The 27,486-nt window shown below is 44.3% G+C and overlaps 1 protein-coding gene across 1 annotated transcript; it reads left to right on the top strand.

Annotated features, from left to right (window-relative positions):
* LOC142401408 (uncharacterized) lies at positions 1-25,487 on the top strand. The gene is made up of 6 exons (XM_075486800.1): positions 1-74; positions 278-348; positions 622-801; positions 13,448-14,556; positions 21,674-25,380; positions 25,436-25,487. The coding sequence occupies exons 2-6, from the start codon at positions 327-329 to the stop codon at positions 25,485-25,487; spliced, it is 5,070 nt and encodes a 1,689-aa protein (XP_075342915.1). The 5' UTR covers positions 1-74; positions 278-326.
* Positions 25,488-27,486: the final 1,999 nt, after the last annotated feature.

Consider the following 27,486-nt stretch of genomic DNA (forward strand, 5'->3'; position numbering starts at 1 on the left):
AGACAGCGAGCCTCATCATCACAGAAGGACCACCGACATCACAGAAGGACCACCGAAGCAGAGCGGTGACTCAGGTGACTTCTTATGTACTTTATCTGGTTTTTAAATAAAGCTGAGGGTATAAAATTCATAAATGATAAAGGCCTCCAGGATTGAAAACATATTGACTCATTTGTATAAATATATCTGATTACTTGGCATTTTGAGCTTTGGGTGTGGAATGTTCTTGAGCTCCATCTGAAGTGTGTTTTGTTTGTTTGGATGTTTTTCTGCTCAGGTCTGTGATCTCAGGGGAAAGTCTCGTAAAGAGTTTGTAACCTGGAAACATGGACCAATCAGGAGACCAGGGTGAGTTCATAATTATTCACAACAACAAACACAACTGTTTAGCTTATTCATACATGCCTTAACTTAGAGTTCTGTTTTCAATACTTAATAGAAGAAAAAACCTTCAGTTTCATTTAACATGTAAAATCCTGTGGGACTGAAAACTGACATTTGACCCTGAAGTAGTTTAAATGTCTCATAGTTACCACTGAGTAGACATCTCTGCTCACTACTGTGAGTTAATCCCTGTTGGACCTCTATAAGAGCAGTAAGCACCCAGTTCATGTGCAGCAGGAAGCTCTCTGGAGAAGCTCAGGAGATCAGCCGGAGCCGTCACGGACCCCCGGAGGGTCCCGACACCCCTGGAGCAGATGAGGGACCTGCTCTATGCTTTGGAAAGAGAAATATCTCAGTGTGAGGAGAGGTTCCTCCAGATGCGTTCAGAGCAGGCACCGAAGCTTCTAAAGGAATCCGGTAAGCTGAAACCTCCTGACATGGTCTGCTACAAAGTCTTAGACTCTGCGAGCTCTTTATAAAAACAGGTGAAACAAACGTCCTGGAAGGCCTGAGTCAACAGATACTGAACTTGTTCTGCATTTCTTCAGATCATATTAATGTCAAAACAAAAGAAGCCTTCTATTATATATCTATATCTATATATAGCCCCAAAATTCAGACATGTGAAAAGTACAAATATATATATAAACCTCTGGAACAAAGGACTAACAACTTGGAACAGTAGTATAAATACATATATATGTGTATACAGTGGCGGATCTAGGATATTTATGAGTAAGGGGCCATTAAGGGGCCACAGTGTTCATAGAGGGGCCAAGTATTTGTCCAACACCCTTGCACACAATTCCCTGTTTTGGTAAGGTACTGTATATACATTTCACCAGTCACACCATGTTCAAACACTTAATTAAACACGTAATTTAAAAAAAAAACAAACTCCCAACCAATTTTACATGCATTTTTTACTGTACATAGACAAAATGCTCTCAACACACACAGCATGTGAGAAAATCCAGCATTTTATTTCATTTTTTAAAACCTTTTTACTTTTTCACAAATACTGTTAGTTCAAAACATCTCTCTCACAAACATACACACAAGTTGCATGTGGGTGACTACTGTACATTTCACTCCTCTAAAACAGCATTATTCTTCGGTTTTTGTGACGGGAACTGAACCGGACAAAAGACAGATGAGTGACAGGACAGGGGCACGTCAGGGGGCCAATCAGATTTCAGCTGGGGCCAATGCCCCTGTGGCCCCGCCCCTAGAACCGCCCCTGTGTGTATACCAGCCGCGGCTATTCAGAGACAACACGGGAAGCCGGGCAGCCTCTCCCATTCTCTGGCGAAATTGCTACATCTTCAATGTTAAATTGACGATAAAACAGTTATTCACAAAACACAAGATATGCCCAATACTGCATTTACTTTCATAACTCCAACATGTTGTCCTGTAGCTTAATGAAGTGATTTGTTCTGAAATCGCCGCCGTTCACTGAGGAAATGTTATGAAGCCGCCACTAACAGCCAGGCTTCCGAGCCGAGGGCTGCCCGGCTTCAGGAGGGGGGGAGAGAGGAGAGTTTTTTTCTACAATTCCAGGTCATCATTGGCTAAACCGACAAAAACTCATCAATTCCGAGGCTGCCCGGCGTCTCTGGGGGTAGATTAGACGTGGGCGTGTCAATATGAGGGGCTGTGTCGTGATGATTGGAGTTAGTGTTTGTCCATCATGAGAGATGTTGTGGCAGCCGAATTTTTAAGCGAGGAGAAGCACGCTGGAACTTCAGTCCCAAAGTGGGTACGAAAGAGACTGGTTGTCTGTGAAAGTGCTGTCGGAGTTTCACTCATTTCCCATCGTTTCCATTTCCATCCTCACACACATACACTTTTGTAAATATTACACTGTAAATAAGAAACACATCCTTGTTGTTTAGAAGTTTTCTCAATCATATTCCTGTTGCGCATTTGTTTGTCGTGTTAGCTAGTAGTTTTGTCACAATGGCGGCTATGCTCGCAGCTAAGCAGTTAGCAACACCAAATGTAGTTGACATGCTTTTAGCCAAGCGTTTTGATAGTCTGTCATACGATGAACGTGTGAGAATCAAAGTAACATGGGCTTCCCCTGTTTTAAAAGTCAGCAGCCGCCACTAGTGTATATATATATATATATATATATATATATATATATGTGTATATATATATATATATATATATATAAGTGTGTATATATATGTGTGTATATATATGTATTTATACTACTGTTCCAAGTTGTTAGTCCTTTGTTCCAGAGGTTCGATTTTCCGATCTCTTTGACAAATTTTAGCCTTCAGCTCATTGGCTCCTCTTTTCCAGCCGTGAGGTTAACTTACTTATTTTGTTTTTACTACTTTGCAGATTCTTTAGACAAAAAAATGAGATTTTTCTCTGCCAGATAGTAAAAACAAAACAAGAATTAATAAATAAACCTAGAACAGAAAGATACTTTATTCATCTCTGTGGGGGGGATTCAGAACATTTACAGAACTGATGATTTATCTGTTGGCATGTGGGTCAGAAGCTGAAGAATGGTTTGAATTCAAATGCAGAATTGTTGCAGCATTTTTAAAAGAATATAGGAAGAAACATTGCTAAACATCAGCTGTGATAAGATCTTTCAAACTCAAGTTTCACAAAAAGATCTCACATGAAAAACGTTAGATAAAGTAAATTAGGTTTTCCTCAATGAATTCAACTGCTGCCACAAGGGATTTAAAATAGCATTTCTGCTGTTTTTCACTGAGCAGTCAGAGCTTTCCTTAGTGCCGGCGGCCATTTTCACTGGAACTGTAAGGCCTCTTTAACATGAGGCAAAAGAAGATGTCCTAACCCACCGCTGTGCACACATCACGCCGGCACATCATAGCAGGATCCACTGAGTGCCAACGGCACGTCAGAGCGGTTAGCTCCACGATGCTGGCTGGATTTCTGGAAGAACACTTCAGTTTCACCTGTTTCTCACCTTCTTTGTGTGTCAGACATGAATCAGGAGTGGATAAACTTCCAGCCTTGTTCCGCCTCTCTACTTTCAGACATTTCATGAAGAATCAGTCTGAAAAGAAATATGGGAAATAGGCAAAGATATGTCATAGCTGTATGCTGCCATGTTTAGGAGATGATAGAAAGAGTTAAAAGCTCGTCCATCCAAGGGTCTTCAAACCCATCCATCCATCCATCCATTATCTTCCGCTGCTCCGGGGATCGGGTCGCGGGGGCAGCAGCTTGAGCAAAGAGACCCAGACGTCCCCGTCCCCGGCCACTTCCTCCAGCTCTTCTGGGGGGACCCCGAGGCGTTCCGAGGCCAGCCGAGAGACATAATCTCTCCAACGTGTCCTGGGTCTTCCCCGGGGCCTCTTCCCAGTGGGACGGGCCCGGAACACCTCACCGGGGAGGCGTCCAGGAGGCATTCTCACCAGATGCCCGAGCCACCTCATCTGACTCCTCTCGATGCGGATGAGCAGCGGTTCTACTCCGAGCCCCTCCCGGATGACCGAGCTTCTCACCCTATCTCTAAGGGAGAGCCCAGACACCCTGCGGAGGAAACTCATTTCGGCCGCTTGTATTCGCGATCTCGTTCTTTGGGTCACTACCCACAGCTCGTGACCATAGGTGAGGATAGGAACATAGATTGAGCGGTAAACCGAGAGCTTCGCCTTCTGGCTCAGCTCCTTCTTCACCACGACGGGCCGGTGCAGAGCCCGCATCACTGCAGACGCCGCACCGATCCGTCTGTCAATCTCCTGCTCCATTCGTCCCTCACTCGCGAACAAGACCCCGAGATACTTGAACTCCTCCACTTGGGGAAGGATCTCATTCCCGACCCGGAAAGAGCATTCCACCCTTTTCCGGCCGAGGACCATGGTCTCAGATTTGGAGGTGCTGATTCTCATCCCAGCCGCTTGACACTCGGCTGCGAACCGCTCCAGTGAGAGCTGAAGGTCACGGCCCGACGACGCCAACAGAACCACATCGTCCGCAAAAAGCAGAGACCCGATTCTGAGGTCGACAAACCGGACCCCCTCAACGCCCTGGCTGCGCCTAGAAATTCTGTCCATAAAAATTATGAACAGAATCGGTGACAAAGGGCAGCCCTGACGGAGTCCAACCCTCACAGGAAACATGTCCGACTTACTGCCGGCAATGCGGACCAAACTCTGACACCGGTCACACAGAGACCGAACAGCCCATATCAAGGAGTCCGGCACTCCATACTCCCGGAGCACCCCCCACAAGAGTCCCAGAGGGACACGGTCGAACGCCTTCTCCAAGTCCACAAAACACATGTAGACCGGTTGGGCGAACTCCCATGCACCCTCCAGGATCCTGCGGAGGGTATAGAGCTGGTCCACTGTTCCACGGCCAGGACGAAAACCACACTGCACCTCCTGAATCCGAGATTCGATTATCCGGCGGATCCTCCTCTCCAGTACCCCCGAAAAGACCTTACCAGGGAGGCTGAGGAGTGTGATCCCCCTATAGTTGGAACACACCCCCCGGTCCCCCTTTTTAAAGAGGGGGACCACCACCCCGATCTGCCAGTCCAGAGGCACTGCCCCCGATGTCCACGCGATGCTGCAGAGGCGTGTCAACCAAGACACCCCCACAACATCCAGAGCCTTGAGGAACTCAGGACGGACCTCATCCACCCCCGGGGCCACCGAGGAGTTTTTTGACCACCTCGGCAACCTCAGCCCCAGAAATGGGAGGCCCCACGTCCGAGCTCCCCAACTCTGCTTCCTCATCGGAAGGCGTGTCGGTAGGATTGAGGAGGCCCTCGAAGTATTCCCCCCTCCGACTCACGACGTCCCTAGTTGAGGTCAGCAGAGCCCCGCCCTCACCATACACGGTGTTGACGGTGCACCGCTTTCCCCCCCTGAGCCGCCGGATGGTGGACCAGAAACTCCTCGAGGCCGTCCGGAAATCATTCTCCATGGCCTCCCCGAACTCCTCCCAAGCCCGAGTTTTTGCCTCAGCAACCGCCGAGGCTGCGTTCCGCTTGGCCTGTTGGTACCCATCAGCTGCTTCCAGAGTCCCACTGGCCAAAAAGGCCCGATAGGACTCCTTCTTCAGCTTGAGGGCTTCCCTCACCACTGGGGTCCACCAGCGGGTTCGGGGATTGCCACCACGACAGGCACCGACCACCTTACGGCCACAGCTCCGGTCGGCCGCCTCAACAATGGAGGCACGGAACATGGCCCTTTCGGGCTCAATGTCCCCCACCTCCCCCGGGACATGGTTGAAGCTCTGCCGGAGGTGGGAGTTGAAACTCCTCCTTACAAGGGATTCCGCCAGCCGTTCCCAACAGACCCTCACAATACGTTTGGGCCTGCCAGGTCTGACCGGCTTCCTCCCCCACCAGCGGAGCCAACTCACCACCAGGTGGTGATCAGTTGGCAGCTCCGCACCTCTCTTCACCCGAGTGTCCAGGACATACGGCCGCAAGTCCGACGATACAACCACAAAGTCGATCATCGAGCTGCGGCCTAGGGTGTCCTGGTGCCAAGTGCACATATGGACACCCTTATGCCTGAACATGTTGTTCATTATGGACAGTCCGTGACGAGCACAGAAGTCCAACAACAAAACACCACTCTGATTCAGATCGGGGGGGCCGTTCCTCCCAATCACGCCCCTCCAGGTCTCACTGTCATTGCCCACGTGAGCATTGAAGTCCCCCAGCAGGACGAGGGAGTCTCCCGGAGGAGCACTCTCCAGTGCCTCCTCCAGGGACTCCAAAAAGGGTGGGTACTCTGAACTGCTGTTCGGTGCATAAGCACAAACAACAGTCAGGACCCGTCCCCCCACCCTAAGGCGGAGGGAGGCTACCCTCTCGTCTACCGGGGTGAACCCCAATGTACAGGCGCACAGCCGGGGGGCAATAAGTATGCCCACACCTGCTCTACGCCTCTCACCGCGGGCAACTCCAGAGTGGAAGAGAGTCCAACCCCTCTCGAGGAGGCTGGTTCCGGAGCCCAAGCCATGCGTCGAGGTGAGTCCGACTGTATCTAGCCGGAACCGCTCACCCTCGCGCACCAGCTCAGGCTCCCGACCCCCATGGCCCCTCCCACGGGTAGTGAGCCCGTCAGAAGGGGGACCTGTGTAATTTCTTTGGGCTGTGCCCGACCGAGCCCCACGGGCACAGACCCGGCCACCAGGCACTCGCCGGCGGGCCCCACCCCTGGGCCTGGCTCCAGGGGGAGGCCCCGGTGACCCGCGTCCAGGCAAGGGAACACGGTGTCCATTTTTCTTCATCATCATAGGGGTTTTATGAGCTGTTCTTTCTCTGGTCCCTCATCTAGGATCTGTTTGTCATGGGTGACCCTACCAGGGGCTTAAAGCCCCAGACAACATAGCTCCCAGACTCATTGGAGCACACAAACCCCCCCACCACGGTAAGGTGACAGCACCACACCACAGAACTCAGAGGGACTGGTCTGGACCAAAGGAACCACACCACAGAACTCCCAGGAACTTTCTGGACCAAAAGAACCACACCACAGAACTCCCAGGAACTGGTCTGGACCAAAGGAACCACACCACAGAACTCCCAGGAACTGGTCTGGACCAAAGGAACCACACCACAGAACTCCCAGAAACTGGTCTGGACCAAAGGAACCACACCACAAAACTCCCAGGAACTGGTCTGGACCAAAGGAACCACACCGCAGAACTTCCAGGAACTGGTCTGGACCAAAGGAACCACACCACAGAACTCCCAGGAACTGGTCCGCACCTTCGGAACCACACCACAGAACTCCCAGGAACTGGTCTGGATCAAAGGAACCACACCACAAAACTCCCAGGAACTGGTCTGGACCAAAGGAACCACACCACAGAACTCCCAGGAACTGGTCCGCACCTTCGGAACCACACCACAGAACTCCCAGGAACTGGTCTGGACCAAAGGAACCACACCGCAGAACTCCCAGGAACTGGTCTGGACCAAAGGAACCACACCACATAACTCCCAGTAACTGGTCTGGACCAAAGGAATCACACCACAGAACTATGAGGAATTGGTCTGGACCAAAGGAACCACACCACAGAACTCCCAGGAACTGGTCTGGACCAAAGGAACCACACCACAGAACTCCCAGGAACTGGTCTGGACCACAGGAACCACACCACAGAACTCCCAGGAACTGGTCTGGACCAAATGAATCACACCACAGAACTATGAGGAACTGGTCTGGACCAAAGGAACCACACCACAGAACTCCCAGGAACTGGTCTGGACCAAAGGAGCCACACCACAGAACTCCCAGGAACTGGTCTGGACCAAAGGAACCACACCACAGAACTCCCAGGAACTTTTCTGGACCAAAAGAACCACACCGCAGAACTCAGAGGAACTGGTCTGGACCAAAGGAACCACACCACAGAACTATGAGGAACTGGCCTGGACCAAAGGAACCACACCACATAACTCCCAGGAACTGGTCTGGACCAAAGGAACCACACCACAGAACTCCCAGGAACTGGTCTGGACCAAAGGAACCACACCACAGAACTATGAGGAACTGATCTGGACCAGAGGAACCACACCACAGAACTCCCAGGAACTGGTCTGCACCTTCGGAACCACACAACAGAACTCTGAGGAACTGGTCTGGACCAAAGGAACCACACCACAGAACTCCCAGGAACTGGTCTGCACCTTCGTAACCACACCACAGAACTCCCAGGAACTGGTCTGGGGCCAAAGGAACCACACCACAGAACTCCCAGGAACTGGTCTGGACCAAAGGAACCACACCACAGAACTCCCAGGAACTGGTCTGCACCTTCGGAACCACACCACAGAACTCCCAGGAACTGGTCTGGACCAAAGGAACCACACCACAGAACTCCCAGGAACTGGTCTGGACCAAAGGAACCACACCACAGAACTCTGAGGAACTGGTCTGGACCAAAGGAATCACACCACAGAACTATGAGGAACTGGTCTGGACCAAAGGAACCACACCACAGAACTCCCAGGAACTGGTCTGGACCAAAGGAACCACACCACAGAACTCCCAGGAACTGGTCTGGACCAAAGGAACCACACCACAGAACTCCCAGGAACTAGTCTGGACCAAAGGAATCACACCACAGAACTATGAGGAACTGGTCTGGACCAAAGGAACCACACCACAGAACTCCCAGGAACTGGTCTGGACCAAAGGAATCACACCACAGAACTATGAGGAACTGGTCTGGACCAAAGGAACCACACCACAGAACTCCCAGGAACTGGTCTGGACCAAAGGAACCACACCACAGAACTCCCAGGAACTGGTCTGGACCAAAGGAACCACACCACAGAACTATGAGGAACTGGTCTGGACCAAAGGAACCACACCACAGAATTCAATTCAATTCAATTCATTTTTATTTATATAGCGCCAAATACAACAAATGTCATCTCAAGGCACTTAGATAGTAAGTCCAATTCAAGCCAATTGGAATTCAATTAATTAATAATAATCATAATTCATAAAATAATCCAATTCGTTCATATAGAGCCAATTCAAAAACAATTTCCTAGCTAAGAAAACCAACAGATTGCACTGAAAACTCTTTGTTTTTCGGTCCAATCTCCCGGCCTGAGCGTGCCTGAGGCGACTGTGGAGAGAAACGACTCCCTTTTAACAGGAAGAAACCTCTGGCAGAACCAGACTCAGGAAGGGTGGCCATCCGCCTCGACCAGCTGGGGTTTGAGAAGACAGAAAGGGGGGGAGGGGGGAGGGGGGGAGGGGGCCGCGGCGGCGGCGGCACTGTAACACCATTCAAAGGATATCTGTTGGAACAGGGAAACACGAGTTAATGACCACAATAATATCACATATACATAAAGAGAGTAAAGTGAGGAAAGGTGTGACAGATGAGGCCCCCCAGCAGTCTAGGCCTATAGCAGCTTAACTATGGGATGTTTCAGGATCACCTGAGCCATCCCTAACTATAAGCTTTATCAAAAAGGAAAGTTTTAAGCCTGGTCTTAAAAGTGGAAAGGGTGTCTGCTTCCCGGACATTTACTGGCAGCTTATTCCACAATAGAGGGGCCTGATAACTGAAGGCTCTGCCTCCCATTCTACTTTTAGAAACTCTGGGAACCTCAAGTAAACCTGCAGTTTGGGAACGAATTGCTCTGTTAGGAAAATATCTTATAATGAGATCTTTAAGATATGATGGAGCTCGGTCATTAAGAGCTTTATATGTAAGGAGAAGAATCTTAAATTCTATTCTGAATTTAACAGGGAGCCAATGAAGAGAAGCTAAAACTGGAGAGATATGATCTCTCCTGTTAGTTCTCATCAAAACTCTGGCTGCAGCATTTTGGATCAACTGAAGGCTTTTCAGAGAATATGTGGGACAGCCCAATAATAAAGAATTACAGTAGTCCAATCTTGAAGTAACAAATGCATGAATTAGTTTTTCTGCATCACTCTGAGACAAGATGTTCCTGATTTTAACAATATTACGAAGGTGAAAGAAGGCAGTCCTAGAAACCTGTTTTATATGCGAGTCAAATGATAAGTTCTGGTCAAAAATAACTCCAAGGTTCCTCACTGTAGAACTAGAAGCCAAGGAAATACCATCTAGAGTAACTATATAGCTAGACAATTTCTCCCTGAAGCGCTCAGGTCCAAAGATAACGACTTCAGTTTTGTCTGAATTTAGAAGCAGACAGTTCTGAGTCATCCAGGTCTTTATGTCTTTAAGACATGCTTGTAGTCTGACCAACCTATTGGGTTCATCTGGTTTTATAGATAAGTACAGCTGAGTATCATCAGCATAGCAATGGAAATTTATGCCATGCTGTCTAATAATGTTACCTAATGGAAGCATGTATAAAGTGAAAAGAATCGGTCCAAGCACAGAACCCTGGGGAACTCCATGGCTTACTCTGGTGTGTGAGGAAGATTCTTCATTTAGAAGAACAAACTGAAATCTATCAGATAAATATGACTTAAACCAGCCTAATGCAGTTCCTTTAATCCCGATAACATGTTCAAGTCTGTGTAATAAGATACTGTGATCGACCGTATCAAATGCAGCACTGAGATCCAACAGGACAAGCACAGACACAAGTCCGCTATCAGAGGCTAAGAGGAGATCATTGGTAACTTTCAGCAGTGCAGTTTCTGTGCTATGATGCACTCTGAATCCTGACTGAAACTCTTCAAACAGATTATTTCTGTGTAAGTGATCACAAAGCTGAGCTGCAACTATTTTTTCAAGAACTTTAGACATAAAAGGGAGATTGGATATAGGTCTATAATGAGCCAACACTTCTGAATCAAGAGTAGGTTTTTTAAATAAAGGTTTAATTACAGCAACCTTAAAACTCTGAGGTACATATCCTGTCAACAAAGACAGATTGATCAAATCCAATATGGAAGTGTCAATTAATGGGAAAACCTCCTTGAACAGTCTGGTTGGGATTGGGTCTAAAACACAAGTTGATGGTTTAGAAGAGACTATTGCTGTTGTTAGTTCAGAGAGATCAACTGGACAGAAGCCGTCTAAATACAAATCAGGTTCTAAAGATACTTCTAAAGCTGCTGTACTTGATAATACATCACTGATAATAGTGGGAAGGACTCCATCAATCTTCTCTCTGATAGAAACAATTTTATTGATAAAGAAGCTCATGAAATCATCACTGCTGAGAGTTAAAGGAATACCTGGCTCAGCAGAGCTCAGACTCTTAGTCAGACTGGCTACAGTGCTGAAAAGAAACCTGGGATTATTCTTATTCTCTTCTATCAATGATGAATAATAAGCAGTTCTAGCTTTACGAAGGGCTTTCTTATACATTGTTAAACTATCTTTCCAGACTAACTGAGACTCTTCTAAATTAGAGGAACGCCACTGTCTCTCCAGCTTTCTTGCGGTCTGCTTTAAAGCACGCAGCTGTGAATTATACCAAGGAGCCAGCCTCTTCTGACTGATTACCTTCCTTTTCAGAGGGGCAACATTGTCCAGTGCTGTACGCATTGAAACTATAGTGCTGTCAACAAGAGAGTCAAGTGCTGCTGGAGTAAAGTTTATGTAGTCGTCCTCTGTCATATCTGCACATGGCAGTGAAGAAAAGGATGATGGAATTAACTCTTTAAATCTGGTTACAGCATCCTCTGATAGACACCTATATGTAAATTTCTTCTCAGAAACTGTATAGTCAAGTAATGTAAACTCAAAGGTTATCAGAAAATGGTCAGATAAGACAGGGTTATGAGGGAACACTGTTAACTGTTCACTCTTAATGCCATAAGTCAGCACAAGATCAAGGGTGTGATTAAGGCAGTGAGTCGGTCTGTGTACACTCTGAGAAAATTCAATAGAGTCCAATATAGAATTAAAGTTCATGTTTAGGCTGTCATTTTCAACATCTACATGAATATTAAAGTCACCCACTACAATGACTTTATCTGTACTCAGCACTAACTGGGATAAAAACTCTGAGAATTCAGACAGGAACTCAGAATAAGGGCCAGGTGGACGATACACAACAACAAACACAAGAGGTTTCTGGGATTTCCACTTTGCGTGGGAAAAACTGAGAATCAGAGATTCAAAAGAGCTCAAACTAATCTTGGGTCTGGGACTGATGAGTAACCCTGATCTGAAAATAGCTGCCACTCCTCCTCCTCTGCCTGTGGTTCCAGGAACGTGAACATTTAAACAGTCAGAGGGAGTTGCTTCATTAATGCTAACATGATGCTAACATGATGCTAACATGATCCTCCTGCTGCAGCCAGGTTTCTGTAAGACAAAATATATCAATATGATGATCACAAATCAACTCATTCACTAACAGAGACTTGGAAAGGAGAGATCTGATATTCAGCAAACCACATTTAATAGTTTGATGTTTTTGTTCAGTTAAAGTTTTTGTTTTAATAATTTCTTTTTGCACAAGAGGATTTGCTCCTTTTGTGTTAATCGATTGGGTGGGTAGCAGCAGGTGGGAAGCTGCAGAGAAGTGTGTAAGACTACAACTCTGCATCCTGGTCTGAGCCCTGGGTTGTCATGTTTTAGGGTGGCAAATAAATTCATCCATATTTCTAGAAATGAGAGCTGCTCCTTCCAAAGTGGGATGGATGCCGTCTCTCCTCATCAGACCAGGTTTTCTCCAGAAAGATTGCCAATTATCTCTGTAGCCCACGTTGTTTGCTGGACACCATCTAGACAACCAGCGATTGTAGGACGACATGCGGCTAAACATGTCATCGCTGGTCAGATTTGGCAGGGGTCCAGAGAAAACTACGGAGAACTATGAGGAACTCGTCTGGACCAAAGGAACCACACCACAGAACTCCCAGGAACTGGTCTGGACCAAAGGAACCACACCACAGAACTCCCAGGAACTGGTCTGGACCAAATGAATGAGAAACTGGTCTAAACTGCACAAATGCTGCACTTTGGGTCAACTCCGTTGTTCTAAATGTGCTTTATGAATAAAGTTGGATTGGACTGAGCTGGATTAAGGAACTGGTCGGGACCACCGGACCCGCGCTCAGTAGACGGGCTACAACCCTCCTCTCACACACTCCAGAAGCAGGAATTTTCTCACAATGTATGAGACTCATTTGCTGGATGAGATTCATACATTTGACTCTTGAGACTCGATTGAGATTCCACTCTTGCCGTGGAATTTGCTCATCTTTGCTTGGAGGTTCAGTGACTGAGGAAGAGGTGCAGAGTACCTGGAGCAGGCTGGCACCAGATCTTCAGATCATTTCACGTTTGAGGCACATCCTAAGTCTCATGGACAGTGCAGAGCTTCTGAGCTGGATTATGAAACAACCTGCATCTTAACGGGTCTGTGTGCACCCCTCAGGTCCTACTTCCACTGCATCGGTTGCATTACTTTGTATTGATTGAATCATTTTGTTCGCAGTCTTTAGCCTTTTACAGAAAGACATGAACATAAAATGGAGACATGGCATAAAACCTGGTGGTGCACAGGGGGCTGTGGATATTATTATTATTATATTATTATATTACTGTATATTTGGTTGGATGCTGAATGTTTTATACAGGTGGGAGTTACTCTGTCCATTTCTTTTTCCAACAGAACAAAGGCAGCAGAGTGGCGAGATGATGGAAAACAGAAATGAATTAGAAAGTGAGATGAAAACCAAAAGGGAAAGCATGGAAACACAAAGACAAGTGCTGAGTCGAGCAGTTCAAGATGCTGAACAGTTATGGGAAGATGCAGAAAGAGAGAGAAGTCAGCTGGACTTTCTGAAGACGAACACAAAGCAGCTGCAGGAGGACACCGACAGACTGACACCTGAAACTCTGCATCCTGTGAAGATCAAACTGAAAAGTATCCAGGAAAACATGGGGCAGCTTCTGGAGGAGCTGGAAGAAAAGTCCATGCACGTCCACTCTGAGAGAGCTCAGGTAGAAAGAATCAAACTGGAGATAGAGACTGAGAGAGAACACATGCAAAGAGAGAGGCAACTGGTTCAAACAGAAAGGGATTTTATAAAGAATATGAGGCAGAGCACCGACAGCAAAATGCAGGAACTGGACAGCAAGCTGCAGAGGATACGGACAGAGATCACAGAAATGGAAGTGATCAGTGCCGAGGTGGAGGTAAAGAAAAGAGATCTTGTAAAAATGATGAGAAGTAGCAGGAGAAAAAGGGAAGAAAGCAGCAGGGAAACACCAAGAAAGGGTGAGCTGCAGAGGTCAGAGCTGCTTCTGGAGTCCAGGGATGATGGATGTGATGAACCTGAGCTTCCCCAGGCGGACAAAAGCAGAGAAATAACCGAGGAAGAGGTGAGCAGCAGCATTCAGTCAGTGAATCTGGAGGCAGAGGAAACCGGAGAGGACTTCCATACGATGACAGATGGTAGAAAGCAGTGCAGAAAGGACTGTAGGGAAGAAAGGAGCCAAATAAAATGGATGAATTATCAAGTGAAGAAAAAGAGACAGGAACTCAACCGCCGGCTGGAGAAGACCATGAAAGAGAGGGATGAGTTAGAGATGCTGAAGATGAGAATAACCCAACAAAGACAGGAAGTGGAGAAGAAGATGAAAGCTCTAACTGCCACAGTGGTTACTGTGGCTGAGCTCAGAGCTCAGATGGAGAGATGTGCAGCAGAGATGGAGGGCAGCAGGGAGGAGATGCTCCAGAGCCAGAGAGAGTCTGGAGGAAGCAGGGCAGAATGTGTGGTGAGTCTGTTTTCTTTCTGTTTAATAACGGCTTACACACACATGTGAACCCTGAGCCTGTACTAGGAATTATTCATCAGGGGTAATTAGGTCTCATTGTGTGAGGATTGAATGTTATATTTTTATTAATTAAAAAAAAACAAAAAAACTCCTGCCCCTCCCATAACCCCAGATGTCCAAAGCAGGGCAGATTTAAATGGAATCAGATTTGTGCCAGCAGAGAAAAAAACCATCAGTGTCTCTTTCAGCCAACAAACACATTCAACAGCTGCTGACAGACTTTTTCTGGAGTTTATCACATTCTGAACCATCTTAAACTCATTTCTTAAACTGAAAGCTACATGGATTCTTGTGACCCACCAAAAGTTGTGTGTTCATATCTCGGCAGAAATTGGGTTTCCTGCTCGGAATGAGCACATAGCCTGAAAGTATGCACATCTGAATGCTTGGTCAGTGAAAGGAAGTAGACAAAGATTGTACAGGTTATGGACAGGTTAGTACAGGTTATGGACAGGTTAGTACAGCTTATGGACAGGTTAGTACAGCTTATGGACAGGTTATGGATAGGTTAGTACAGGTTATGGACAGGTTAGTGCCGGTTATGGATAGGTTAGTACAGCTTATGGACAGGTTAGTGCAGGTTATGGATAGGTTAGTACAGGTTATGGACAGGTTAGTGCAGGTTATGGATAGGTTAGTGCAGGTTATGGATAGGTTAGTACAGGTTATGGACAGGTTAGTACAGCTTATGGACAGGTTAGTGCAGGTTATGGATAGGTTAGTACAGGTTATGGACAGGTTAGTGCGGCTTATGGACAGGTTAGTAAAGGTTATGGACAGGTTAGTACGGCTTATGGACAGGTTAGTACAGGTTATGGATAGGTTATGGACAGGTTAGTACAGCTTACGGACAGGTTAGTACAGCTTATGGACAGGTTAGTGCAGGTTATGGATAGGTTAGTACAGGTTATGGACAGGTTAGTGCGGCTTATGGACAGGTTAGTAAAGGTTATGGACAGGTTAGTACGGCTTATGGACAGGTTAGTACAGGTTATGGATAGGTTATGGACAGGTTAGTACAGCTTACGGACAGGTTAGTACAGCTTATGGACAGGTTAGTACAGGTTATGGACAGGTTAGTACAGGTTATGGACAGGTTAGTGCAGGTTATGGATAGGTTAGTACAGGTTATGGACAGGTTAGTACAGGTTATGGACAGGTTAGTGCAGGTCATGGATAGGTTAGTACAGGTTATGGACAGGTTAGTACAGGTCATGGACAGGTTAATACAGGTTATGGACAGGTTAGTGCAGGTTATGGACAGGTTAGTGCAGGTTATGGATAGGTTAGTACAGGTTATGGACAGGTTAGTACAGGTTAGTACAGTTTATGGACAGGTTAGTACAGGTTAGTACAGTTTAGGTTAGTACAGTATGGACAGGTTAGTACAGACTTTGGACAGGTTAGTACAGTTTATGGACAGATTATGGACAGGTTAGTACAGTTTATGGACAGGTTAGTACAAGTTATGGACAGGTTAGTACAGGTTAGTACAGGTTAGTACAGTTTATGGACAGGTTAGTAAAGGTTAGTACAGTTTATGGACAGGTTAGTACAGGTTATGGACAGGTTAGTACAGGTTATGGACAGGTTAGTACAGTTTATGGGCAGTTTATGGGCAGGTTATGGACAGGTTAGTACAGGTTAGTACTGTTTATGGACAGGTTAGTACAGGTTAGTACAGTTTATGGACAGGTTAGTAAAGGTTAGTACAGTTTAGGTTAGTACAGTTTATGGACAGGTTAGTACAGGTTATGGACAGGTTAGTACAGGTTATGGACAGGTTAGTACAGTTTATGGGCAGTTTATGGGCAGGTTATGGACAGGTTAGTACAGGTTAGTACTGTTTATGGACAGGTTAGTACAGACTATGGACAGGTTAGTACAGACTATGGATAGGTTAGTACAGTTTATGGACAGTTTAAAACAGCTCTGCTTGTGTACAAGTCTCTTCATGGTCAAGCGCCAAAGTACATCTCTGACATGTTAGAGCCATATGAACCAACTCGGGTTCTGAGAACCTCAGGGAGGGGTCTCCTGCTGGGGCCCAGAGTCAGGACAAAACAAGGTGAGGCTGCGTTTCAGTTTTATGCTCCTAAAATCTGGAACAGTCTTCCAGAAGATGTGAGACAGGCCTCAACTCTGACAATGTTTAAATCCAGGCTGAAAACAGTTCTGTTTAGCTGTGCATATGACACCTGAAAGTATTTTATCTGCACTTAATTAATTAATGATTATTTTAATGGATTTTTAATTTTTTTTTTTTAAATTAAATTTTTTTATTTTTTATTTCTTTTTAATGATTTTGTTGCCTTCTTGTGATTTTATGTAGCTGTGAAGCACTTTGAATTGCCCTGTGTATGAATTGTGCTCTATAAATAAAATTGCCTTGCCTTGCCTTGCCATGGACAGGTTATGGACAGGTTAGTACAGTTTATGGACAGGTTAGTAAAGTTTAGGTTAGTACAGTTAGTACAGGTTATGGACAGGTTAGTACAGGTTAGTACAGGCTATGGACAGGTTAGTACAGGTTATGGACAGGTTAGTACAGGTTAGTACAGGCTATGGACAGGTTAGTACAGTTTATGGACAGGTTAGTACAGGTTATGGACAGGTTAGTACAGTTTATGAGATGAGATGGATGAAATTCAAATTCATTGTCATTACACATATACAAGTATAGCATAACAAAAAGTAAGTTCCAGTGCACCCATCCAGACAGACATAACATAACATAAAAAACAAACAAGGGAGATGGGTGACTGTGGCCATGCAGTGATAAGCGCTGCCAGATAGGAGAAAATACCACATTAGGTGAGAGGAGGAGAAAAATCATATTTCACACTTTACCCTTACCAGGATACAGTTTGAGATTGCAAAAAAACCTCAGCACAAAAAAGAAAAAGCAACACATACACACAACATCAAGCATTGGGACCGGTGAGGAGGTGTGGGAGTTGCGTATGTTAATCATTGAGCATGTGTGTGAGTGCGTGTGAGTGTGTGCAAGTAAGTCCATGAAGCACTGTCTCAGGCCATTGTCCTTGATAATGCGATGGAAAGTTTATCAGCCAGCCTAAACAGTTTCCACAGGAGTCCTCAGGAAGGGGAGGGAGCACATGGGGCAGAGCGTCTTATTTACATAACATCCAGGAGAAGTTGCAGCTGGCAGCCAAGGCCAGCACAGGGGAGCCAGATTGAGATAACAAAATTGTTTGGGTCAGGCAGACTCTTAATTTTTCCGCCTGCCTTGAAGTCTTTGCTGGTGCGTCTCAATGGCGAATCCAAACAGCCAAATTGTGGAATGTATAGCCAAATTCCAGGACTTTTCCGCCCGGTCCGAGCGATCAACTTTCTCCCAGAATTATTCCATTTCTCTTCTGAATCCGATTCTGCTCACGGAACATCTCAGTCTGAGTGTTGATTGCTCTGCCGACCCCCTCAAACGCTGCCCACGTTTTCTTAATTTCTTGATATGCCAGGTATCCTCCAACTCCAAACAGCAGGAAACCAGTAATCATAAATCCAAATGTGTATAAATCTTAGTATCTAAAGGTTAGTACAGTTTAGGTTAGTACAGTTTATGGACAGGTTAGTACAGTTTAGGTTAGTACAGTTTATGCACAGGTTAGTACAGTTTTTGGTTTTATTCACACGTTGGACTGAAAGTTGTTTGATAGATTTACATCACAGCTGAAACATTAGATCAGGCAGCTTAGCAGTGTCATTCAGCCATCTTTCAAAATGTAAATAAACTTAATTTGAACATATTTGAAGCAAACTTTAATGTTTAATAAAGTACTAATTGAATTTCATAATTTAGTTACATATAATCCATATCCCACATTTCAGACCATGAGGAGCATTGTTACATGTGACTTGGTTTTCATTTGTTTTTTTTGTCCTCAAATGCCACCAACACAGACTAGATATAATATGGAAGATGCTAAATAGCTTAGCTAGGTTTTTTTAAAATATTGTTTTAAGTATCGTTTTAACCTATCCTTCTTTTTACTCTTTGAAGTCTGTAAATAAAACACTAAGATTTTTTCCTGAAGCTGTTAAAGTAGCTCCTCGTTGTTAAATAGTTTTCTGTGTTTTAAGCAGCTTTAACAGTTAGTGGCAATTAAGCTAGCTGTCTTTTTGTAACCGGGCGTAACCTGACAGCATGAAACATTCTTCAAAGATTTTATCAGTGTCAATACTTTATCTGAAGTTGATGAGCATTTAGAGATATTCCACTGAGAGAAAAATTATTTTATTATTTATTTAGAAAAAAGTTTTTCTTAATCTGAACATCGCGAAAGTCAAACTATTAGAGATGGCCATGCAGTTCTGGTGTAACCGCAAGGCGTGCACGTTCTTGAGTCACTGAAATCCTCTACCCCATAGAGCCCCCAGGAATACAATTCAGTTTTATTTATATAACGCTAAATTACAAGAAAATATCCTCTCAAGGCATACTGGCAGCTGGTTCCACAGAGAGGGGCCTGATAACTGAAGGCTCTGCCTCCCAAACTGGCAGCTGGTTCCAAAGAGAGGGGCCTGATAACTGAAGGCTCTGCCTCCCAAACTGGCAGCTGGTTCCACAGAGAGGGGCCTGATAACTGAAGGCTCTGCCTCCAAAACTGACAGCTGGTTCCACAGAGAGGGGCCTGATAACTGAAGGCTCTGCCTCCCAAACTGGCAGCTGGTTCCACAGAGAGGGGCCTGATAACTGAAGGCTCTGCCTCCCAAACTGGCAGCTGGTTCCTCAGAGAGGGGCCTGATAACTGAAGGCTCTGCCTCCCAAACTGGCAGCTGGCTCCACAGAGAGGGGCCTGATAACTGAAGGCTCTGCCTCCAAAACTGACAGCTGGTTCCACAGAGAGGGGCCTGATAACTGAAGGCTCTGGCTCCCAAACTGGCAGCTGGTTCCACAGACAGGGGCCTGATAACTGAAGGCTCTGCCTCCCAAACTGGCAGCTGGTTCCACAGAGAGGGGCCTGATAACTGAAGGCTCTGCCTCCCAAACTGGCAGCTGGTTCCTCAGAGAGGGGCCTGATAACTGAAGGCTCTGCCTCTCAAACTGGCAGCTGGTTCCACAGAGAGGGGCCTGATAACTGAAGGCTCTGCCTCCCAAACTGGCTGCTGGTTCCACAGAGAGGGGCCTGATAACTGAAGGCTCTGCCTCTCAAACTGGCAGCTGGTTCCACAGAGAGGGGCCTGATAACTGAAGGCTCTGCCTCCCAAACTGGCAGCTGGTTCCACCGAGAGGGGCCTGATAACTGAAGGCTCTGCCTCCCAAACTGGCAGCTGGTTCCACAGAGAGGGGCCTGATAACTGAAGGCTCTGCCTCCCAAACTGGCAGCTGGTTCCACAGAGAGGGGCCTGATAACTGAAGGCTCTGCCTCCCAAACTGGCAGCTGGTTCCACAGAGAGGGGCCTGATAACTGAAGGCTCTGCCTCCCATTCTACTTTTAGAAACTCTGGGAACCTCAAGTAAACCAGCAGTTTGGGAACGAAGTGCTCTGTTGGGAAAATATCTTATAATGAGATCTTTAAGATATGATGGAGCTCGGTCATTAAGAGCTTTATATGTGAGGAGAAGAATCTTAAATTCTATTCTGAATTTAACAGGGAGCCAATGAAGAGAAGCTAAAACTGGAGAAATATGATCTCTGCTGTTAGATCTCATCAGAACTCTGGCTGCAGCATTTTGGATCAACTGAAGGCTTTTCAGAGAATATGTGGGACAGCCCAATAATAAAGAATTACCGTAGTCCAATCCTGAAGTAACAAATGCATGGAGCAGTTTTTCTGCATGTTTTTCCAAGCACAGAAGACACCCAGGTGACCTGAGGGGTCTGGAAGGTTCATACTGGGTCAGGAGGTCACTGATGTGTTCTGGTCCTGGACCATTCAGAGCTTTATAGACCAGCATCAGAACTTTAAAGTCTATCCTCTGATGGACAGGCAGCCGGTGTAAAGACCTCAGAGCTGGACTGATGGAGTCCACTTCTTTGGTCTCAGTGAGGACTCGAGCAGCAGAGTTCTGAATGAGCTGCAGGTGTCTAACAGACTTTTTAGGTAGACCTGTAAAGATGCTGTTACAGTAATCAAGCCGACTAAAGATGGATGCAGGGACTAGTTTTTCCAGGTCCTGCTGACACATCAGATCCTTTAACCTTGATATATTCTTAAGGTGATAATAGGCTGACTTTGTTATTGCCTTAATGTGTTTTTCCAAATTTAGGTCTGAGTCCATCACTACACCCAGATTTCTGACCTGGTTGGTAGTTTCTAGGTGTATAGATTGAAGTTCTGTGGTGACCTGTAATCGTTTCTCTTTGGCTCCAAAGACAATTACCTCAGTGTTGTTTTTGTTTAGCTGGAGAAAGTTGTGGCACATCCAGTCATTAATCTCCTCAATGCATTTACCAAGAGCCTGTACAGGGCCTCGGTCTCCTGGTGACATTGTAATATATATCTGCGTGTCATCTGCATAGCTATGGTAGTTTATTCTGTTGTTTTTTATAATCTGTGCCAGTGGGAGCATGTAGATGTTAAACAGAAGAGGTCCCAGGATGGAACCTTGGGGAACTCCACATGTGACTCTTGTGTGCTCAGATGTAAAGTTACCTATTAACACAAAGTATTTCCTGTTCTCTAAGTATGTTTTGAACCAGTTTAGTACAGTTCCGGAAAGACCCGCCCAGTTTTCCAGTCGTTTGAGTAATATATTGTGGTCAACTGTATCAAATGCAGCACTGAGATCTAGTAAAATTAAGGGTTTCTTACAAGTTCTACTTGTAAGGGGATCACAAGTTCTACTTTTTTTTTTTTTATACATTTTTTGCTTAATTTTAACTTATTTCACATTTTTCTTCATTTTTTATTTCTTACTATTGGCACAAATCTGATTCTATAGTTTCCAAGAGTAACATAATGGTACGCATGCCTAAAAAGTACACTTATATACTGCTTTTGTTTTCTGTTGAAGATGGTTATTAAGCTTGCTGGTTCCCCCACTAAGCTGCTCATCATGTTAACAAATGACAATTCTTTTTTTGTGAAGGACAAGCTGGCATCAGTGAAAAACTGTGTGAGCAGATGGATACTGACACAGTCTGCAATCAATAGGACTTATATGTACACATGTAATACGTGTAAACTTCAAGAACTTCAGAAAGAAAATCCCAAAGACGACCAGAGAGATCAAACATCCGGGACTTCAACTGACAAATACAAAACAGAAGAACAAATTACAGAAGAGTCGGTGCCTTTGCAACATCCTGTGACATCAGCAGGTCTGAATCAAAGTGAGGAGATCCAAGAACATGAGCACAAATACTCTGAGATCCGTCGTGTTGATGCAAAGGAAGAATGGAATGTGTACTCACACAGGCAGATGGATGTCAGGGAAGCCTACGAGGGATCAAATCTGCTGTTAGATGCAGAGAAGGTTGAGGTGGAGAATCAAATAGCTAAACTCAAGGAGCAAGAAGGTGAACTAAAGGGACAAATAAAGCGTGATGCGAAACATATGAAGGCAAAAAGTCAAGCGATGAAAAGGCTCATCACAGAAATATATGAGCTGCAACGTCAGAGACCAGACACTGAAGTGGCAGTCAGGGAAGGAGGAAACGTGGCCGAGAGAACGGTGAAACAGGTGAAAGTAACAGGTATGTTTTACAGTACAATGATGCAATATGAGAGGAGTTCTCTGGCTGAACAAGAGCCTGACTGTTTAAGATCAGATGCCGAGAAAGAAAAGCTGAAGCATGAGAAAGATGAAGCTTCTGATGCTGTCAAACTGGAAAGCACTGACTTACAAAGACTGAGGTCAGACAGAACTCAAGAAATCCTGGGAATCCAAGCTGAAAACGAAATGCTGACAGAGCGGTTTGCGGCACAGACAGAGGATGCCAGAACAACAACACAGCAAGCTAAAGCTAAAGCTCATCCAGACCATGAAAGAGAGAATATCAAAGCACAGAAAGGGAAGTTTGATGAAAGCAGACAACTAACTAAAAGGGAAATTGGAGAAATGGAGATACTGATGTCTGAGCTACAAATACAGAGAAAAGAAAGTGAACATATATTTAGAAAAATCATGAGACAAAAGAAGGAAAGTGAAATGTTTTTAAATGAAATAAAGGAGAAAAGGGCATCTCTGAGGAGAGAAACCAAAAAGACAAGAAGAGAACTGGCCCAAAGACTGGAGACCACCTTGAGAGAGAGGGATGCTTTAGAAGCGTTGAAGTTAAAAATGAAACGACAGAAGGAAGAGCATGGCATGAAAGAACTAAATAAATTAACTGTTGGAATAAACATTCAAAAGGAGCAAGCTGAGATAAAAGGAGAAAGGGATGACCTGAAGAGACAAACGCAGAGAAAAAAGAAGGAACTCGACCACCGACTGGAGAGAATAATCAGAGAGAGGGATGAACTGGAAATCATGAAGCTCAAGATGAAAAAAGAAATGGAAGAGATCAGAGGTGGAATGCTCAAGTCCAACATGTCAGCCATGACACAAAATCCTGAGCAAATTCAGAAGCACTGGGGACTGATTCAGATGTGTACTGAAAAATACAAGAGTTTAAATACACTCTGGGAAGTTATCAGTGGAGTGATCGAGGGCCTAAAACACCACGTCAAGGTCCAAGCAAAAATCATCCAACAGGCAAGGAGAGAGACGATTAATATCAAGTGGGAAATAAAAAGAAAACAGGAATTTATTATAAGGGCATTGAAGAGGATTCAAGAGAAGAAAATGTTCTGGAAACACGAGGAGAAGAATGAAGAAGAAGAAGAAGATGAAGAACAAAAACTAAAGTACACAGAACGACGTCAGGTTGGTACGTACACAAATACAGAGGAAAAAATGGAATTAAAGGGGAAAAGAAAACTGGAACTAGAGTGTAAAGACTTGTATCAAAAGAATATGAAACAGAAAAAATACATGGAAAATGAAGACTGGAATGGAGCTGAAACACTGAAAGACACAGAAAAAATAGTTGATGTAAATGAGGAAAGTCATCAGGTGAAAATTGATAAAAAAGAAGAAAAGGAAAGACGAATTAGAAAAACTGAGAAAAGTGTGCAAATCAGTGGAGATATAAATGATAAGGAGAAAAGTGAAAGTAAACTTGAAAAAAGAGAGAAAAAAGGAAGGAAAGCATTAAAGAAAGAAAAGAGGAATTTAGAAAAAATTAAAAACACAGAAAAGAATTGGTCTGACTTTGAAAAACATGATCCAGGAACACTGAAAGAAGGCCTGAAAAGCAAAAAAGGAGAATTTGAAAAGGTCACTAAGTTGATGAACACAGACAAACTGGACTTGGAGCGGATGAGGTCGGACATCCAGAAACAATCTGACATATTACGACAAGCAAAGAAAGGTATGAAAGAGCAAAAGGACCAGTTGGAAATAACCAAGTCTGAATTACAAAAGAAGAGAGAAGACGCTAGCAGTCTGTTTGATGGGATAATCAGAGAGAAAAGTCAACTCAAAGATCTCATCCTTCAGTTCCAGACTCAAAGAGGCAGACTTGAAGGTGTTGTTGACACGTTTGTGTTGAAGCAAAAAGAAAGAGAAAGCAAAGACAAAGAATTCAAAAGAATGACAGAAGATCTAGAAAAAATAATGAAAAAAGTTCAAGAAGAGCGAGAAGAGTTGGACGGTCAAATAAAGATGACCAAAGAAAAGGCTGAAACCGAAATGAACAACATCCGAGGAGAAAAAGAGCAGGTCAATCAGAAGAAGATGGAAAATGACAAAGAAAGACATTTGATTTTAAGTGAGAAGCAAAGACTGGAAGAGGAACGATCTGAGCTGAATACAAGAGAACAGCGACTCTTGAATGAAATCAAGTCAACAGAGACTCTCAGAATGAAACTCCAACAACTCAAAGAAAGAATGAGTGAAGATATCCAACAGAAAATGGTCCGACTGCAACAAAACAATGACAATGCTGGAAAGGTGTACACACTGTTGGAGCAAAAGCTTGTAGCCTTTGATGAAGAGAAAGAAAACATGGCTTCTTACAGTGAAATTTTAGAGAGAGAAAAAGAAGCCCTAAAAACTATTCTGTCAGACACCATCACCTGGAGAGAAGCCATGGAAAATAAAGAGAAGCAATGGGCTGACTTGGGAAAACAAGAATTGGATGAACTTAAAGCAGAGGAGAAACAGTACAGACAGCGTATGGACAGAATGACTGAGATGATGAACACAGACAAACTGGACTTGGAGCGGATGAGGTCGGACATCCAGAAACAATCTGACATATTACGACAAGCAAAGAAAGGTATGAAAGAGCAAAAGGACCAGTTGGAAATAACCAAGTCTGAATTACAAAAGAAGAGAGAAGACGCTAGCGGTCTGTTCGATGGGATAATCAGAGAGAAAAGTCAACTCAAAGATCTCATCCTTCAGTTCCAGACTCAAAGAGGCAGACTTGAAGGTATTGTTGACACGTTTGTGTTGAAGCAAAAAGAAAGAGAAAGCAAAGACAAAGAATTCAAAAGAATGACAGAAGATCTAGAAAATAGAATGAAAAAAGTTCAGGAAGAGCGAGAAGAGTTGGACGATCAAATAAAGATGACCAAAGAAAAGGCTGAAACAGAAATGAAAGACATCCGAGGAGAAAAAGAGCAGGTCAATCAGAAGAAGATGGAAAATGACAAAGAAAGACATCTGATTTTAAGTGAGAAGCAAAGACTGGAAGAGGAACGATCTGAGCTGAATACAAGAGAACAGCGACTCTTGAATGAAATCAAGTCAACAGAGACTCTCAGAATCAAACTCCAAACACTCAAAGATCTCATCCTTCAGTTCCAGACTCAAAGAGGCAGACTTGAAGGTGTTGTTGACACGTTTGTGTTGAAGCAAAAAGAAAGAGAAAGCAAAGACAAAGAATTCAAAAGAATGACAGAAGATCTAGAAAAAATAATGAAAAAAGTTCAGGAAAAGCGAGAAGAATTGGACGGTCAAATAAAGATGACCAAAGAAAAGGTTGAAACAGAAATGAACAACATCCGAGGAGAAAAAGAGCAGGTCAATCAGAAGAAGATGGATAATGACAAAGAAAGACATTTGATTTTAAGTGAGAAGCAAAGACTGGAAGAGGAACGATCTGAGCTGAATACAAGAGAACAGCGACTCTTGAATGAAATCAAGTCAACAGAGACTCTCGGAATCAAACTCCAAACACTCAAAGATCTCATCCTTCAGTTCCAGACTCAAAGAGGCAGACTTGAAGGTGTTGTTGACACGTTTGTGTTGAAGCAAAAAGAAAGAGAAAGCAAAGACAAAGAATTCAAAAGAATGACAGAAGATCTAGAAAAAATAATGAAAAAAGTTCAAGAAGAGCGAGAAGAGTTGGACGGTCAAATAAAGATGACCAAAGAAAAGGTTGAAACAGAAATGAACAACATCCGTGGAGAAAAAGAGCAGGTAAATCAGAAGAAGATGGAAAATGACAAAGAAAGACATTTGATTTTAAGTGAGAAGCAAAGACTGGAAGAGGAACGATCTGAGCTGAATACAAGAGAACAGCGACTCTTGAATGAAATCAAGTCAACAGAGACTCTCGGAATCAAACTCCAAACACTCAAAGAAAGAATGAGTGAAGATATCCAACAGAAAATGGTCCGACTGCAACAAAACAATGACAATACTGGAAAGATGTACACGCTGTTGGAGCAAAAGCTTGTAGCCTTTGATGAAGAGAAAGAAAACATGGCTTCTTACAGTGAAATTTTAGAGAGAGAAAAAGAAGCCCTAAAAACTATTCTGTCAGACACCATCACCTGGAGAGAAGCCATGGAAAATAAAGAGAAGCAATGGGCTGACTTGGGAAAACAAGAATTGGATGAACTTAAAGCAGAGGAGAAACAGTACAGACAGCGTATGGACAGAATGACTGAGATGATGAACACAGACAAACTGGACTTGGAGCGGATGAGGTCGGACATCCAGAAACAATCTGACATATTACGACAAGCAAAGAAAGGTATGAAAGAGCAAAAGGACCAGTTGGAAATAACCAAGTCTGAATTACAAAAGAAGAGAGAAGACGCTAGCAGTCTGTTTGATGGGATAATCAGAGAGAAAAGTCAACTCAAAGATCTCATCCTTCAGTTCCAGACTCAAAGAGGCAGACTCGAAGGTATTGTTGACACGTTTGTGTTGAAGCAAAAAGAAAGAGAAAGCAAAGACAAAGAATTCAAAAGAATGACAGAAGATCTAGAAAAAATAATGAAAAAAGTTCAAGAAGAGCGAGAAGAATTGGACGGTCAAATAAAAATGACCAAAGAAAAGGCTGAAACCGAAATGAACAACATCCGTGGAGAAAAAGAGCAGGTCAATCAGATGAAGATTGAAAATGACAAAGAAAGACATTTGATTTTAAGTGAGAAGCAAAGACTGGAAGAGGAACGATCTGAGCTGAATACAAGAGAACAGCGACTCTTGAATGAAATCAAGTCAACAGAGACTCTCAGAATCAAACTCCAACAACTCAAAGAAAGAATGAGTGAAGATATCCAACAGAAAATGGTCCGACTGCAACAAAACAATGACAATGCTGGAAAGGTGTACACACTGTTGGAGCAAAAGCTTGTAGCCTTTGATGAAGAGAAAGAAAACATGGCTTCTTACAGTGAAATTTTAGAGAGAGAAAAAGAAGCCCTAAAAACTATTCTGTCAGACACCATCACCTGGAGAGAAGCCATGGAAAATAAAGAGAAGCAATGGGCTGACTTGGGAAAACAAGAATTGGATGAACTTAAAGCAGAGGAGAAACAGTACAGACAGCGTATGGACAGAATGACTGAGATGATGAACACAGACAAACTGGACTTGGAGCGGATGAGGTCGGACAT

This window comes from Odontesthes bonariensis, chromosome 16 (assembly GCF_027942865.1).
Source record: "Odontesthes bonariensis isolate fOdoBon6 chromosome 16, fOdoBon6.hap1, whole genome shotgun sequence".
NCBI lineage: Eukaryota > Metazoa > Chordata > Actinopteri > Atheriniformes > Atherinopsidae > Odontesthes > Odontesthes bonariensis.